Below are 12,642 nucleotides of genomic sequence, written 5' to 3' on the forward strand. Positions count from 1 at the left end.
GGAAACAGCCCTGCTGCACAGCGCATGCACCAGGCGGCCCGAGGCCGCGCAGGCGCACAGCGTGACGCTAGGCGTACAGCACCGGGCGGCCTGTGCCGCTGTGGGGGCGCTTGGGTGGCTTGAGGCTCCGTGCGGCGGTCTCCGCCTTTCTTCTTTCTTTCTCCGCCAGCCGCTCTTCTGCGCGGTCGGAGGTGCTGCCGTGGGTTCGGCTGTGCTTGCCGGCTGAGTGGGCCGCTGCCGGGGAAGCCCCGCGCCGCCGCCGCAGGACGGCTTCCCTCGGGCGGCCGTCGGGCTGCGCCCGCGGTGCCGCTCTCCACTTCCAGGAGCGCGGCGGCGGAGTAGCGCAGGCAAAGTGTAAAACTCTTCCAGCCTAGCGCATCATGTGCCTTCATCTGAAAAACGTTAAAGAAGTGTGCTACTGTCAGCGGGGGATGTCGGGCATTGCTCTCGGTGCCTGGTGTCTTTTGAATGCGCTGTAAAAAATTTTCCTACTTTTTAATCTTAACAGCCATTATTGCTAATCTTTCCTTGCTAGCAGCGTGCTCTGCCAGGCACCGATTCCAATAACATCCTTGTTGACAAAACGAGTAAGTACAGACTGGTTAAGTGCATGGTTAGGCAGACTGAAGACTTGGTGAAGTGCTGGAACCAAAGGTTTGTCACCAGTGACATGAAGCCCAACCGGAGGTCAGTCATTAGTGGTGCACCCATGGGGTCAATACAGGTGCCAGTACTGTTCAGCTTCTTCATTAATCATCTCAATGGTGGGCTGGAGTGCAGCCTCAGCAAGTTTGCAGATGATAAAAAACAGGGAGGAGTGGTTGATTGAGCAGATGGTCACGCTGCTACTGTTCAGAGGGACCCAGTCAGGCTGGAGAAATAGGCCAACAGGAACCACGTGAACTTCATCACCAGAAAATGCCAAGTCCTGCACATGGGGAGGAATAATCCCATGCAGCAGTACAGGCTGGCATCTATCAGGCTAGAAGACGGCTTGGCAGGAAAGCACCTGGAGGTCCTGGTGGATACCAGGTTGACCATGAGCCAGCAAATGTGCTCTTGCAGCAATCGTGGCAGACATCGTCCTGAGCTGCCCTAGGAAAAGCCTTGACAACTGCTGGAGGGAGGCGATCCTGCCCTTTAACTCAGCAGTGAGAGACCACATCTACTGTGTCTTGTACGGTTCTGGGCTCCCCAGTCTAAGACAGACATGGACATACAGGATCATGTCCAGCAAAGGGCCACAAAGATGATGAAGGCTTGGCGTATCTGTGATACAGGCTGAGAGCTGGGTTTGTTTAACCTGGAGAAGGCTCAGGGGATCTTATCAGGCAGAGCAGGGGGGAAGACAGAGCCAGACTGTTCTGAAACTGAAAATCTGTGGCAATGGAATTGAAATTCCATTTAAATGTAAGAAAAAACTTTTCTTACTGTGAGTGCGGTCAAACACTGGAACAGGCTGCACTGAGTTGCTGTGGAGTATCTGTCCTTGGAGAGTCTCAAAAGCTACTGAAAGTGGCCCTGCTCTGGGTGACTCTCCTTTGAGGTCTCTTCCAATCTCAGCTGAGGTATGTTTCCATATAAAAGATGCCTGTGTGAATGTTAAAACTTAGAGTAAGGGTGACCCCTGGTGTCACTGTTGATGAAGTATTCGAAATCCAGAAGTGTTCAACTTGGAAAGTGAATGTAGCTGCAGTCTATTAGAAACAGAACTCTACCTCTTGCTTCTCAAGGGAAATGCTAAAGCAGGAAAAGAATGAGAAGAAAGTAAAAATTGCTATTAATGTATTCAGTGAATATATTTAATTGATAGTTAGGATCAAGGGTCAAATACCTCAACTGCTGATATTGTTTAAAGGGTTTGGTTGCTTGCATATTTATTTTATCTCTGTTGGAGACTATCAGAAGGTAAAGTCAAGTCTTTGCCATTAGAAGAATTTGGAAAATTAACATTGCTGAAAGTAAGAGGTGGCCTACATTGGTTCATACTGTGGTATCAGTAGATACAGTTTGCGGTGAAAAGTAACAGAGAGATTGGCTCACTAGGTCAAAGAATATAATTTGCCCATGGAAAATTACTGATTAATGAAACATCAAAGTCTGATCTGAAAGAGGAAATGTCATTGTTTATTCTGGGATGTGAAGGAATTACAGTTTCAGATGTCATGAAAGTTAAAGCTGAGGTTACTTTTAAGATCTGTTGCCTGGATTGCATGCTGAGCATGAGCTATGTAAATCAATCCTTGCATTCACCCACAGAACATTAACTTCTGTATACTCTGTTACCTAACTAACAGTGGCAACGGCTGACAGTCCAGCTATGTCTACTGATACATTGGCATGAGTGAGGAGTGGAGGAGTGTTTTTTTAGGTTGAGGGACACATCTGAACAGGTTATGAGACCTGTGGGTTTCACCATTTGCATTGTGTGTCTCATGCTGGTGTAACCAGTGGCGCATATGTGCCATGTCCTGAGTGTATCGGTTCTCCCGAAGAAGCTGCTGCTGCTGTTCTCTCAGTTGAACTTTGGTTTCTTTAAGGACTTTTGAGTATTGGATGAGTCTGAGCAATTCCTGGCGCAGATGCCAATTCTCTGCTTTTACTTGTTTGATATACTGAATTAGAGACTGTATCGCTCCTTCTTCTGCTCTCTTTGTGAGAACCTGGATCTTCTGATGAAAGTCTGTCTCACAGTCAGCCTTGGCCTGCAAAAATCTGCTCTTGATTTTGTGCATTTCATCTGAATGTTGTATCTTTGTGGCCAACAATTCCTTCTCCAGCTCTTTAATCTTTTTCGTCTGTTCCAGCTGAACAGATGGATCTTTGAAAGGCTGCAGGTCTTCAACCTCCTTGTTCATAAGAGAGTACTTTGTCTCCATATTTATCAGAGCGCTCCTTACCTCCTTCTCTTTTTCTGTATACTCTGAGATTAGCTTCTCTTTCTGCATCCAGACTTGAGACAGATCAGTGTGATTCTGATCATTTAATGTTATTATCAGATTCTGGCACTTCTGGCTGTGTTTTGTTATGTAAGAGAGGTAAGCGTTGTTCTCTTCCTGATTCTGTTGGGCTTCCTTTTCTAGGAATTTATTTTCCTGGAGGAAGTGCTCCATTCTTCCCATGTATGCGTTCATTTGTTCAGTGAGAATCTTGCATTCTTTCTGCAAGTACAATTTCCTCTCTTTGACAAGTATTTCAATGTCATTTATTCCTTTGGAGGTATCTCCATTCTTGGTTCCTACTCCTGGCTTATTTTTCCCAGCACGCACAGCGTCTTGTTTCATCTGCTTTGCCTTGGGTGCCATATTCCACACTGGGGGTATCCAACTCTGGGAAACTGTAACAGAATGAAAAATTACTAATTCTAAGCGAGCATTTATGCCACATGTAGGTCTGTTGCTTTTTTCCCCAGTCATGCCCTCTTATGTTCTTACGTTTTCAACTGATTATTCTGGCAGCTAAAATGTCTGACCTAAAATGTTTCATGTCTGGCCTGTGTCTTGAGTTGAAGCACACATGCACGTACGTGTATGTGCGTTTTTACATTCCTAGTTAACTGAGAAGAGGTAGTTCTGCTAATCTAAAAATACACGTCCTTTTAAGATTTCCTTTGTGTCATATAATGTTGTGTTTTTTCTGTAGTTTGCAGTACAAAGTCAAATTCCACTGGCAAATTATTATGGCTGTACATTGTGTACTGTGTTTCTGTAGGCAGTAGATTTTGTCCATAAAACTTCAGCAGCAAGTGAGTACTGAAGTGCTAATAGAGGCACGCCTGAAACTTACAAAATCAGAAAACAAATTCTAAAATATAACTACCAAGTCGTCATACTGGACTGGAAGCTACATGTAGAAAATGCTATAGACAGTAGTACAGATTAAGCCCTGGTCCTCCATCAAAATTAGATTCCCGTATTTGTTTTAAAGAGGCAACTGCACCCTTTTCCTGGATTTAGAAAGTTAAGTCAGTATTGTCTTATGAAACGAGAGCAGAAAATGATGAAATGGGCCATCTTGTCTAGACTATACTCTTCCTAGAAAGGTTGCACCAGATGATCCCCGAGGTCCCTTCCAACCAGGGATTCTGTGAAATGTGACACCCATCTACAAGACGGGCTGGAAGGAGGATCCGGGGAACTACAGGCCTGTGAGTCTGACCTCAGTGCTGGGGAAGATTATGGAGCAGATCATCTTGACCGCCATCATGCAGCGCATACAGAACAACCAGGTGATCAGGCCCAGTCAGCATGGCTTCATGAAAGGCAGATCCTGCTTGACTAACCTAATGTCCTTCTATGATAAGGCAACCCGCTTAGTGGATGAGGGAAAGGCTGTGGATGTTGTCTGTCAAGCCTTTGACACCGTTTCCCACAGCATTCTGCCAGAGAAACTGGTTGCTCATGGCTTGGACAGGTGTACTCTTTGCTGAGTAAAAAAACTAGCTGGAGGTCCAGGCCTGAAGAGTTATGGTAAATGGAGTTAAATCCAGTTGACAACCAGTCACAAATGGTGTTCCCCAGGGATCAGTACTGGGGCCAGTTCTGTTTAATACCTTTATCAATGAGCTGGATGAGGGAATTGAGTGCACCCTCAGTAAATTTGCAGATGACACCAAGTTGGGTGGGACTGTTTATCTGCTTGAGGGTAGGAAGGCTCTCCAGAGGGACCTGGACAGGCTGGATTGATGGGCCAAGGCCAGTTGTGTGAGGTTCAACAAGGCTCAGCGCCGGGTCCTGCACTTTGGTCACAAGGATGCCATCCAAAGCTACAGGCTTGGGGAAGAGGGGCCGGAAAGCTGGCAGAAGAGGACCTGGAGGTATTGGTCGACATCCAGCTGAATATGAGCCAGCAGTGTGCCCAGGCAGTCAAGAGGCCAATAGCATCTAGACTTGTGTCAGAAATAGCGTGGTCAGCAGGAGCAGGGCAGTGATTGTCCCCCTGTACTGGGCACTGGTGAGGCTGCACCATGAATACTGTGTTCAGTTTTGGGCCCCTCACTACAAGAGGGATAGTGAGTTGCTGGAGCATGTCCAAAGAAGGGCACCGAAGCTGGTGAAGGGTCAAGAGAACAAGTCTTATGAGGAGTGGCTGAGGGAACTGGGGTGGTTTATCCTGGAGAAGAGGAAGCCGAGGGGAGACCTTATCGCTCTCTATGGGTACCTGAAAGGAGGTTGTGGCAAGGTGGTGTTGGTCTTTTTTCCCCAAGTCACTAGTGACAGGATGAGAGAAAATGGCCTCGAGTTGCACCAGGGGAGGTTTAGGCTGGATATTAGGAACGATTTCGTCACTGGGAAAGGTGTCGTGGTTTAGCCCCAGTCAGCAACTAAACACCACACAGCTGCTCACTCACTCCCCCCACCACTGTGGGACGGGGGAAGAGAATCGGAAGAGCAAAAGAATACTTGTGGAATGAGATAAGAACAAATTAATAATTGAAACAAAATAGTGGTAGTAATAATAATAATGAAAAGGAAAATAATGAGAGAAAGGGAGGTGAAACCACAGGAGGAGGGGAAAAAAGCAAACAACAAACGATGCAACCGCTCACCACCTGCTGACCAACACCACTGGTCCCTGAGCCGTGATCGCCGCTTCCCCCGGCCAACTACCCCCACTTAATATACTGGGCATGACATCACATGATATGGAATATCACTTTGGTCAGTTTGGATCAGCTGTCTTGGGTGTGCCTCCTCCCCTCCTGGCCTCTTGTGCACCCGGCAGAGCATGAGAGGCTGGAAAAATCCTCGACTAGTACAAGCACTACCCAGCAATAACTAAAACATCAGTGTGTTACCAACATTATTTTCATACTAAGTCCAAAACACAGCACTATACCAGCTATGGTGAAGAAAATTAACTCTATCCCAGCTAAAACCATGACACAAGTATTGGAGCAGGCTGCCCAGGGAAGTGGTTGAGTCAACATCCCCAGAGGTATTTAAAAGACCTGTGGCTGTGGTACCAAGGGACACGGTTTAGCGGTGGACTTGACAGTGTTACGTTTACAGTTGGACTCGATCTTAAGGGTCTTTTTCAACCTAAATGATTCTATGAATCTGTGATTCTATGAAAAGAATGGCTCTGTCCTTTTCACACCCTCCCATCAGTTATCAATACACATTAGTAAGATCTCCCCTTGCCTTCTCTTTTCCAGGCTAAATAGTCCCAGCTCTCTCTGCCTTTCCTTAGATGAGAGACACTCCAGTCCCTTAATCATGTTTGTGACCCTTCATTGGACTCTCTCTGGTAGCTACATGTCTGTCTTGTACTGGGGAGTCCAGAACTTGACACACTACAGGTGTGGCCTCACCAACACTGAGTGGGTGCTAGTGTTAGTGCACAGAAGTAGTTACCTTTTTCCTGTTATCCTGTCTTCCCGCCCCTCCCCAGCATTATGCATCCCCTTAGGAGTTGTCTGATCTGATAAACAGCTGTAAACTGGGAGAGGAAGGAGGGACATGAACTGAGTAGCAAGTGGCAAGTAGCACCCTCACAATTTTACACTGGTAAGTATAGGTAAACACTTCCTGAATTTGAGACATAAGTTAGAAGATGTGTTTTGTAGCATTTCTGAGACACCAAGTGAAGGTGACGGAATAATGGTCGATGTCTTATATAGCACTTGTAAAAGTCCATCTTCTGTATATATCAAGTTATTAAAAGATTATACATCATAGGAAAGGGATGTCTAGTAATGAGACTTAATTTTTGTGATTTGAATGAGGCGGGAATTGTTGAAATAGAAGTGGCAATACAATTATTTGAGTATATATTCACACAGTGTGAGCACTATAGCTACAATCCGATAAGAATTTGCTCTTTTTTTTTAAGGATTCATTTCAGGAGGGGATTCAGGGTTTTTTTAACATGCAACGTTATGTTTTAAAATGGCACAGTGAAGTCCACAACAGATACTAAAGGAAGGAAAATGCATCAGTATGAATGATTCTTGCAGGCATAATTGGAAAATAAAGGAGTGAATTGTGTGCTGAATTTCTAAACTCATATTCAAAAGAGGAACAATGCAACCAAGGATTTAGAACTGGAGAGAAGTCGGGTAAGTCTAACAGTTTTAATGAACATTTGTAACTAAAAGTTACTGCATATTCAACTGTTGTATATAAAACTGGTGGCCCTTTTTAAAGAAAATATGCTAAATTCAAGTAGCTAGGTGAACAAAATACAATAAATATGCTAAAATTGCCTGTCATAGTAATAGCAGAACAGGTTCTAAGTTGGGAATGTGGCAGCTGCATCAGGAATGGGTATAGGGAGACATAAGAATCTCTATAGAAATCAGTGCCATTATGTTTTGTGAAACAGACTAGTAGAGCTAGAAGGGTGTCACAACAGACAAGTAGTAGAACTGAGATAATACTAATCACGTAGCTTTGGGGGAAAGGCAACTGTAGAGCTGTATGAATATTAGAGAAATTACTAAATCTGCTTGGAAAAAACAGGCCTTGCTAAAGTTGGTATTATAAAAAATGTGGGTTTTTTAAAATGCACTGACCGTTCCAGGTCCTGTGGTCTTCATAGATTTCCCAAATAGCTTCTTCTGGCTTGTTGTTCCTGGTTTACCAGAGAGCATTTGCTGATAGCCAAACAGTGATCTCTGAAGAATGCTGGTGTTTGTAAGCTGTGCGTGTCCATGGTGATGAAACATGCAAAGTCACAAGAGAAGCTCAGCAACAAGATTCTCAGAGCCACTTCCGTTCCCAGCTTGGTTGTGAGTCCCGACTGTGACATGCTTTGTTACCTATTGGCGTCAGTTAAGCAGAAACACAAAGGCAGTTTTGCTTATGAGACTGTGATTTATAGTGGCTGCTGCATTAATAGGGAAACAGCCTCAGCATCGTGGTTTAGCCCCAGTCAGCAACCAAACACCATGCAGCTGCTAGCTCCCTCCCCCCACCCCTGTGGGATGGGGGAGAGAATTGGAAGAGCAAAAGCAAGAAAACTCATGGGTTGAGATAAGAACAGTTTAATAATTAAAATAAAATAGTAATGATAATAATCATTATGATAACAATAATGATAATATAATTAAAAGGAAAATAATGAGAGAGAAATTACACCTCCCCCCCCCAAAAAAAAAAAAAAAGGAAAAAACCCACAAGCAATGCAACCGCTCACCACCCGCTGATCCCCGAGCTGTGATCGCTGCCCGCCCTCGGCCAGCTCCCCGCAGTTGATATACTGGGTATGACATCATAGGATATGAAATATCCCTTTGGTCAGTTTGGATCTGCTCTCTTAGCTGTGTTCCACTCCCCTCCCAGCTTCTTGTGCACCCAGCAGAGCATGAGAAGCTGGAAAAATCCTCGACTAGTACAAGCACTACCTAGCAACAACTAAAACATCAGTGCGTTATCAACTTTTTTTTCATACTAAGTCCAAAACACAGCACTATACCAGCTATAGTGAAGAAAATTAACTCTATCCCAGCTAAAACCATGACAGTATCCACCCCTTATTCCATACCGTTTACATCATCATCAGGTCCCATACAATCCAATACCACTTCAATAACTACTACCCACCTTCTCATCCTTTAATAGAATATACAGATATCATTTATCATTCTCTTGGTCTATGGACCGCCCCTGTAAAATGTCTGTAAAATACCCACAAATGATCACAAAAATGTCCATTAAGTTCATTTAGTCCATTACTTTGGGCTCCATCTATCATAACAGTCTTTCAGGTCAGGGAAGATGGTGTGTGTGGTGTTAGATTGTGCAAGCTGAAGTCAGTCCTTCTTCCATCACTGTTGCATTTTGCTTGGTTCAATCGAAGTGCATCCTTCATTAATTTGGGAGATTCCTACTATGATACCATTGATATGGTACATAGCAACCATAGGAATGGTGATATATAAAATTATGTAGCAATTAACATCATACCGTTCAGTTCATTGGCTATTTTCACCCAAAATCAAATCCCCTTGAGGTACACATCAGACTCCTCCAACCTCCCACATCGCCCAACAAGTGCGCCCAAGTCCTTGAGCGAAATCAACTCCACAAATGGGTTTGTCTTTGCCTGAGGCAGGAATAACCCAGACTGTTTTCCCCAGCATATTTTTCATGTGCACTACTGGGACTTTAGCCCCTTCCACAGTATGTAAGAGTTTGATTGGGCAGGGCCCGCTCAATTGGCAGATCCTGTAGTATTGACTAACCAGGTGGCTTTTGCTAAATGTGTATCCCAATGTTTAAATGTCCCACCCCCAATTGCTCTTAGTGTAGTCTTTAACAGTCCATTCTATCAACAATGGGGCGCCAGGAGGAGCTGTGCTTCGGTACCGACCACTTCTGAAGCAGCTCAAACTCCTTCATATGCTGCCAATATCTCTTTTTCAGTTGGAGTACAGTGCCCTTCGGACCTTCTGTATCCACAACTCCAAAACCCTAGGGATTGACCTCGAGTCTCCCCTGGTGCTTTCTGCCAGAGGCTCCAGGTAGGACCATTCCCCCCCAGCTGCAGTGTAGAGCAGATTTTTTACGTCTTGTCCTGCCCAGAATGGCCCAAGGGCTACTGCATGAACTATCTCCTGTTTAATTTGTTCAAAGGCTTGTTGTTGCTTAGGGCCCCATTTGAAATCATTCTTCTTCTGGGTCACTTGATAGAGAAGGCTTACAATCAGACTGTAATGTGGAATATGCATTCTCCAAAAACCCACAACACCTAAAACAGCTTGTGTTTCCTTTTTGCTAGTTGGTGGAGACATGGCTGCTATTTTGTTGATCACATCCATTGGAATCTGACAACGTCCATCTTGCCATTTTATTCCTAAGACCTGGATCTCCTGTGCTGGTCCCTTGACCTTACTTTGGTTTATAGCAAACCAGCTTTCAGAAGGAGTTGGACTATTTTCTTCCCTTTCTCAAAAACTTCTTCAGCTGTATTGTCTCATCATCATCATCAATGTATTGTAGGTGTTTCAGAGCTCCTCCCTGTTCCAGTGCAGTATGGATCAGTCCCTGGCAAATGGTAGGGCTATGCTTCCACCCCTGGGGCAGTCGATTCCAGGTGTACTGGATGCCCCTCCAAGTGAAAGCAAACTGTGACTTGCACTCTGCTGCCAGAGAGATTGAGAAGAATGCATTAGTGATGTGAATGGTGGCATACCACTTGGCTGCCTTTGACTCCAGTTCATACTGAAGTTCCAGCATGCCTGGCACAGCAGCCCTCAGTGGTGGAGTGACTTCGTTCAGGCCACGATAGTCTACTGTTAGTCTCCACTCTCCATTAGACTTCCGCACTGGCCATATGGGACTGTTAAAGGGTGAGTGGGCCTTACTGATCACTCCTTGGCACTCCAGTTGATGAACGAGCTCCTGGATGGGAATCAGGGAGTCTCTGTTGGTGCGATATTGCCACCGGTGCACTGTTGTGGTAGCAATTGGCACCTTTTGTTCTTTGACCCTCAGCAGCCCCACGATAGGTGGGTCCTTTGAGAGGCCAGGCAGACAGCTGTTTAATTCTCTCTCATTCTCCAAGGCAGCTATACCAAAAGCCCACCTGTACCCTTTTGGGTCCTTGAAATACCCTCTCCTGAGGTAGTCTATGCCAAGGATGCATGGAACCTCTGGGCCGGTCACAATGGGGTGCTTTTGCCACTCATTCCTGGTAAGGCTCACTTCAGCCCCCAATACAGTTACTTCCTGGGATCCCTCTGTCACTCCAGCAATGCAGATGGGTTCTGCCCCTATATGGCATGATGGCATTAGGGTGCACTGGTGTCCACTAAAGCTTTATAGTCCTGTGGGTCTGATGTGCCAGGCCATTGGATCCACACAGTCCAGTAAACCCAGTTGTCCCTTTCCTCCACCTGGCTGGAGGCAGGGCCCCCCAGTCCTGACCGTGGTGTTCGCAACTCATTTCTTGTAAATGTGAATCAAGAGTTCACATCCTCTGTCTGGGGAATTGCTTATTGGAAACCGGAGCAGCAGCTTTCCTGGAAGAACCTCCCAGATTGATTGTTTTTCCTTGCAGCTCACATACCTGTGTCTCTAGGGTCGGGGTAGGTTTTTCCATCCCACTTCCTCATGTCTTCTCCGTGGTCACGCAGGTAAAACCATAGGGTATCCTCTGGTGTATATCCTCTTCTTTGAGCAAAAGGATGCTTATTCCTAATGGCTGAGACACTGGTCCGTAGAGGTGGGGAGTAGGACATATCTTCTTTGAGTTGCTGGACCTCTTGGGACAGTTTTTCCACAGCAGAGACGAGGGAGGAAGAGACATGTGCTTCATAATCCCTGAGTTTATCAATCACATCCCCCACCGTTGGTGCCTCGTCATCTTTCCAGGACACTATCGCTAAGGAGCTCCATAGAAACTTCCACCACAGGGGTCACGTACACTGGGCTTCATCTGGATCTTCGGGTGACTGTTCATTGTCCGGGTCACCATAAATCACCTCAGGCATGCAGAATTCCTTCAGATACTGGATACCTTTTTCCATGGTTGTCCATTTTCCTAGGCGATATGTAACATCTTTCCAGAAGGGTTACCTTTCCTTAACTCTGGACAGGAATCACCACCAGAGGCTGAGAGCTTGTGCCGCTTTTCCAATTGCTTTGTCAATGCCCCCTTCCCTAGAAATGGATCCCAGTTGTTTGGTTTCCTTCCCCTCCAATTCCAGGCTACTGGCCCCATAATCCAAGCATCGGAGCAGCCAGGTGGCAATGTGCTCACCTGGACGACGGCCAAAATCTTTTTGCATACCCTGCAACTCACTCAAGGGTAGGGATGGAGTAGCTTCTGTTTCTTGTATGAGTTCTTCCTCTTCCTCCTCCTCTCCTTGTGATGGCCCTGCTTTTCCAGCCTTTCTTTCTAAACAAGTTGACTTCCTCTTCCAAGATTTCCTCTTGTGTATAGGGGCGACCGATACTGGCACGGGTTGGTCCTCTGATTCAGCTGCAACTCTTGTCATGGGGGTTTGAGTGGCTGCAGTGTCTGTCATGGGAGTTTGAGGGGCTGCAGCACTTGTCACTGGTATTGAAGTATCCACAGCATCTGTTGTGGGGGTTTGAGTGGTCACAGTGCTTGTCGCTTTCCTTGTCTTTGTCTTTTTAGCTCCAGAGACCTTCTCTTCCCCTTGGGGGTACTGAATAGTGTTAAACAGGGCTTGATAGGTGTAGGGGAATAGACAGGGATCGGCGACCGGAAGATCACGGGATGTGACGGAAAGATAGACTCCTCCCCATAGGAGTGGCAGGAACAGGAAGCGCAAGAGCTATATAAGCATTTGACGCAGTTAAATAAACGGACATTTTGTATCCATCATATTGATGTCTGTGCATCACTGTCCCCAGGGTGGGTAGAGCCCTGTGTCCCGGAGATATGCGGCCCAAGATAAGTTCTCCCATAGAAGCGTACAGCAACAGATAGGCATGGGCCAGGCCCCAGCACATTGCAGTAATTTGTATCTCTCTGGAGTTGCTAGGGTGACAACATACCTCCTCCAAATATTCTACTAATTTTTTGGGAATCTGCACTTGTTCAGGGTTGAAGTCCCAAGACACTGGGGGTGCCCACCATCTTAGGCATTTGCCCATACTATCCCACATACCCTGCCATGCATAGCTATTGAGCCTCGGGGCAGATCTCTGGATGATATTCTTAAACTGC

At 45.9% G+C, this 12,642-nt stretch overlaps 1 protein-coding gene across 1 annotated transcript; it reads right to left on the reverse strand.

The window, feature by feature from the left end:
- Positions 1-2,258: 2,258 nt before the first annotated feature.
- On the reverse strand, positions 2,259-3,305 carry CCDC166 (coiled-coil domain containing 166). The gene has a single exon (XM_075086256.1). The coding sequence runs from the start codon at positions 3,303-3,305 to the stop codon at positions 2,325-2,327; it is 981 nt and encodes a 326-aa protein (XP_074942357.1). The 3' UTR covers positions 2,259-2,324.
- Positions 3,306-12,642: the final 9,337 nt, after the last annotated feature.

This window comes from Phalacrocorax aristotelis, chromosome 2 (genome assembly GCF_949628215.1).
Source record: "Phalacrocorax aristotelis chromosome 2, bGulAri2.1, whole genome shotgun sequence".
Classification (NCBI taxonomy): domain Eukaryota; kingdom Metazoa; phylum Chordata; class Aves; order Suliformes; family Phalacrocoracidae; genus Phalacrocorax; species Phalacrocorax aristotelis.

Excerpts from the sequence above, each read along its gene's own strand:
- CCDC166 (XM_075086256.1), bottom strand. The coding sequence starts at position 3,305 with ATGGCACCCAAGGCAAAGCAGATGAAACAAGACGCTGTGCGTGCTGGG.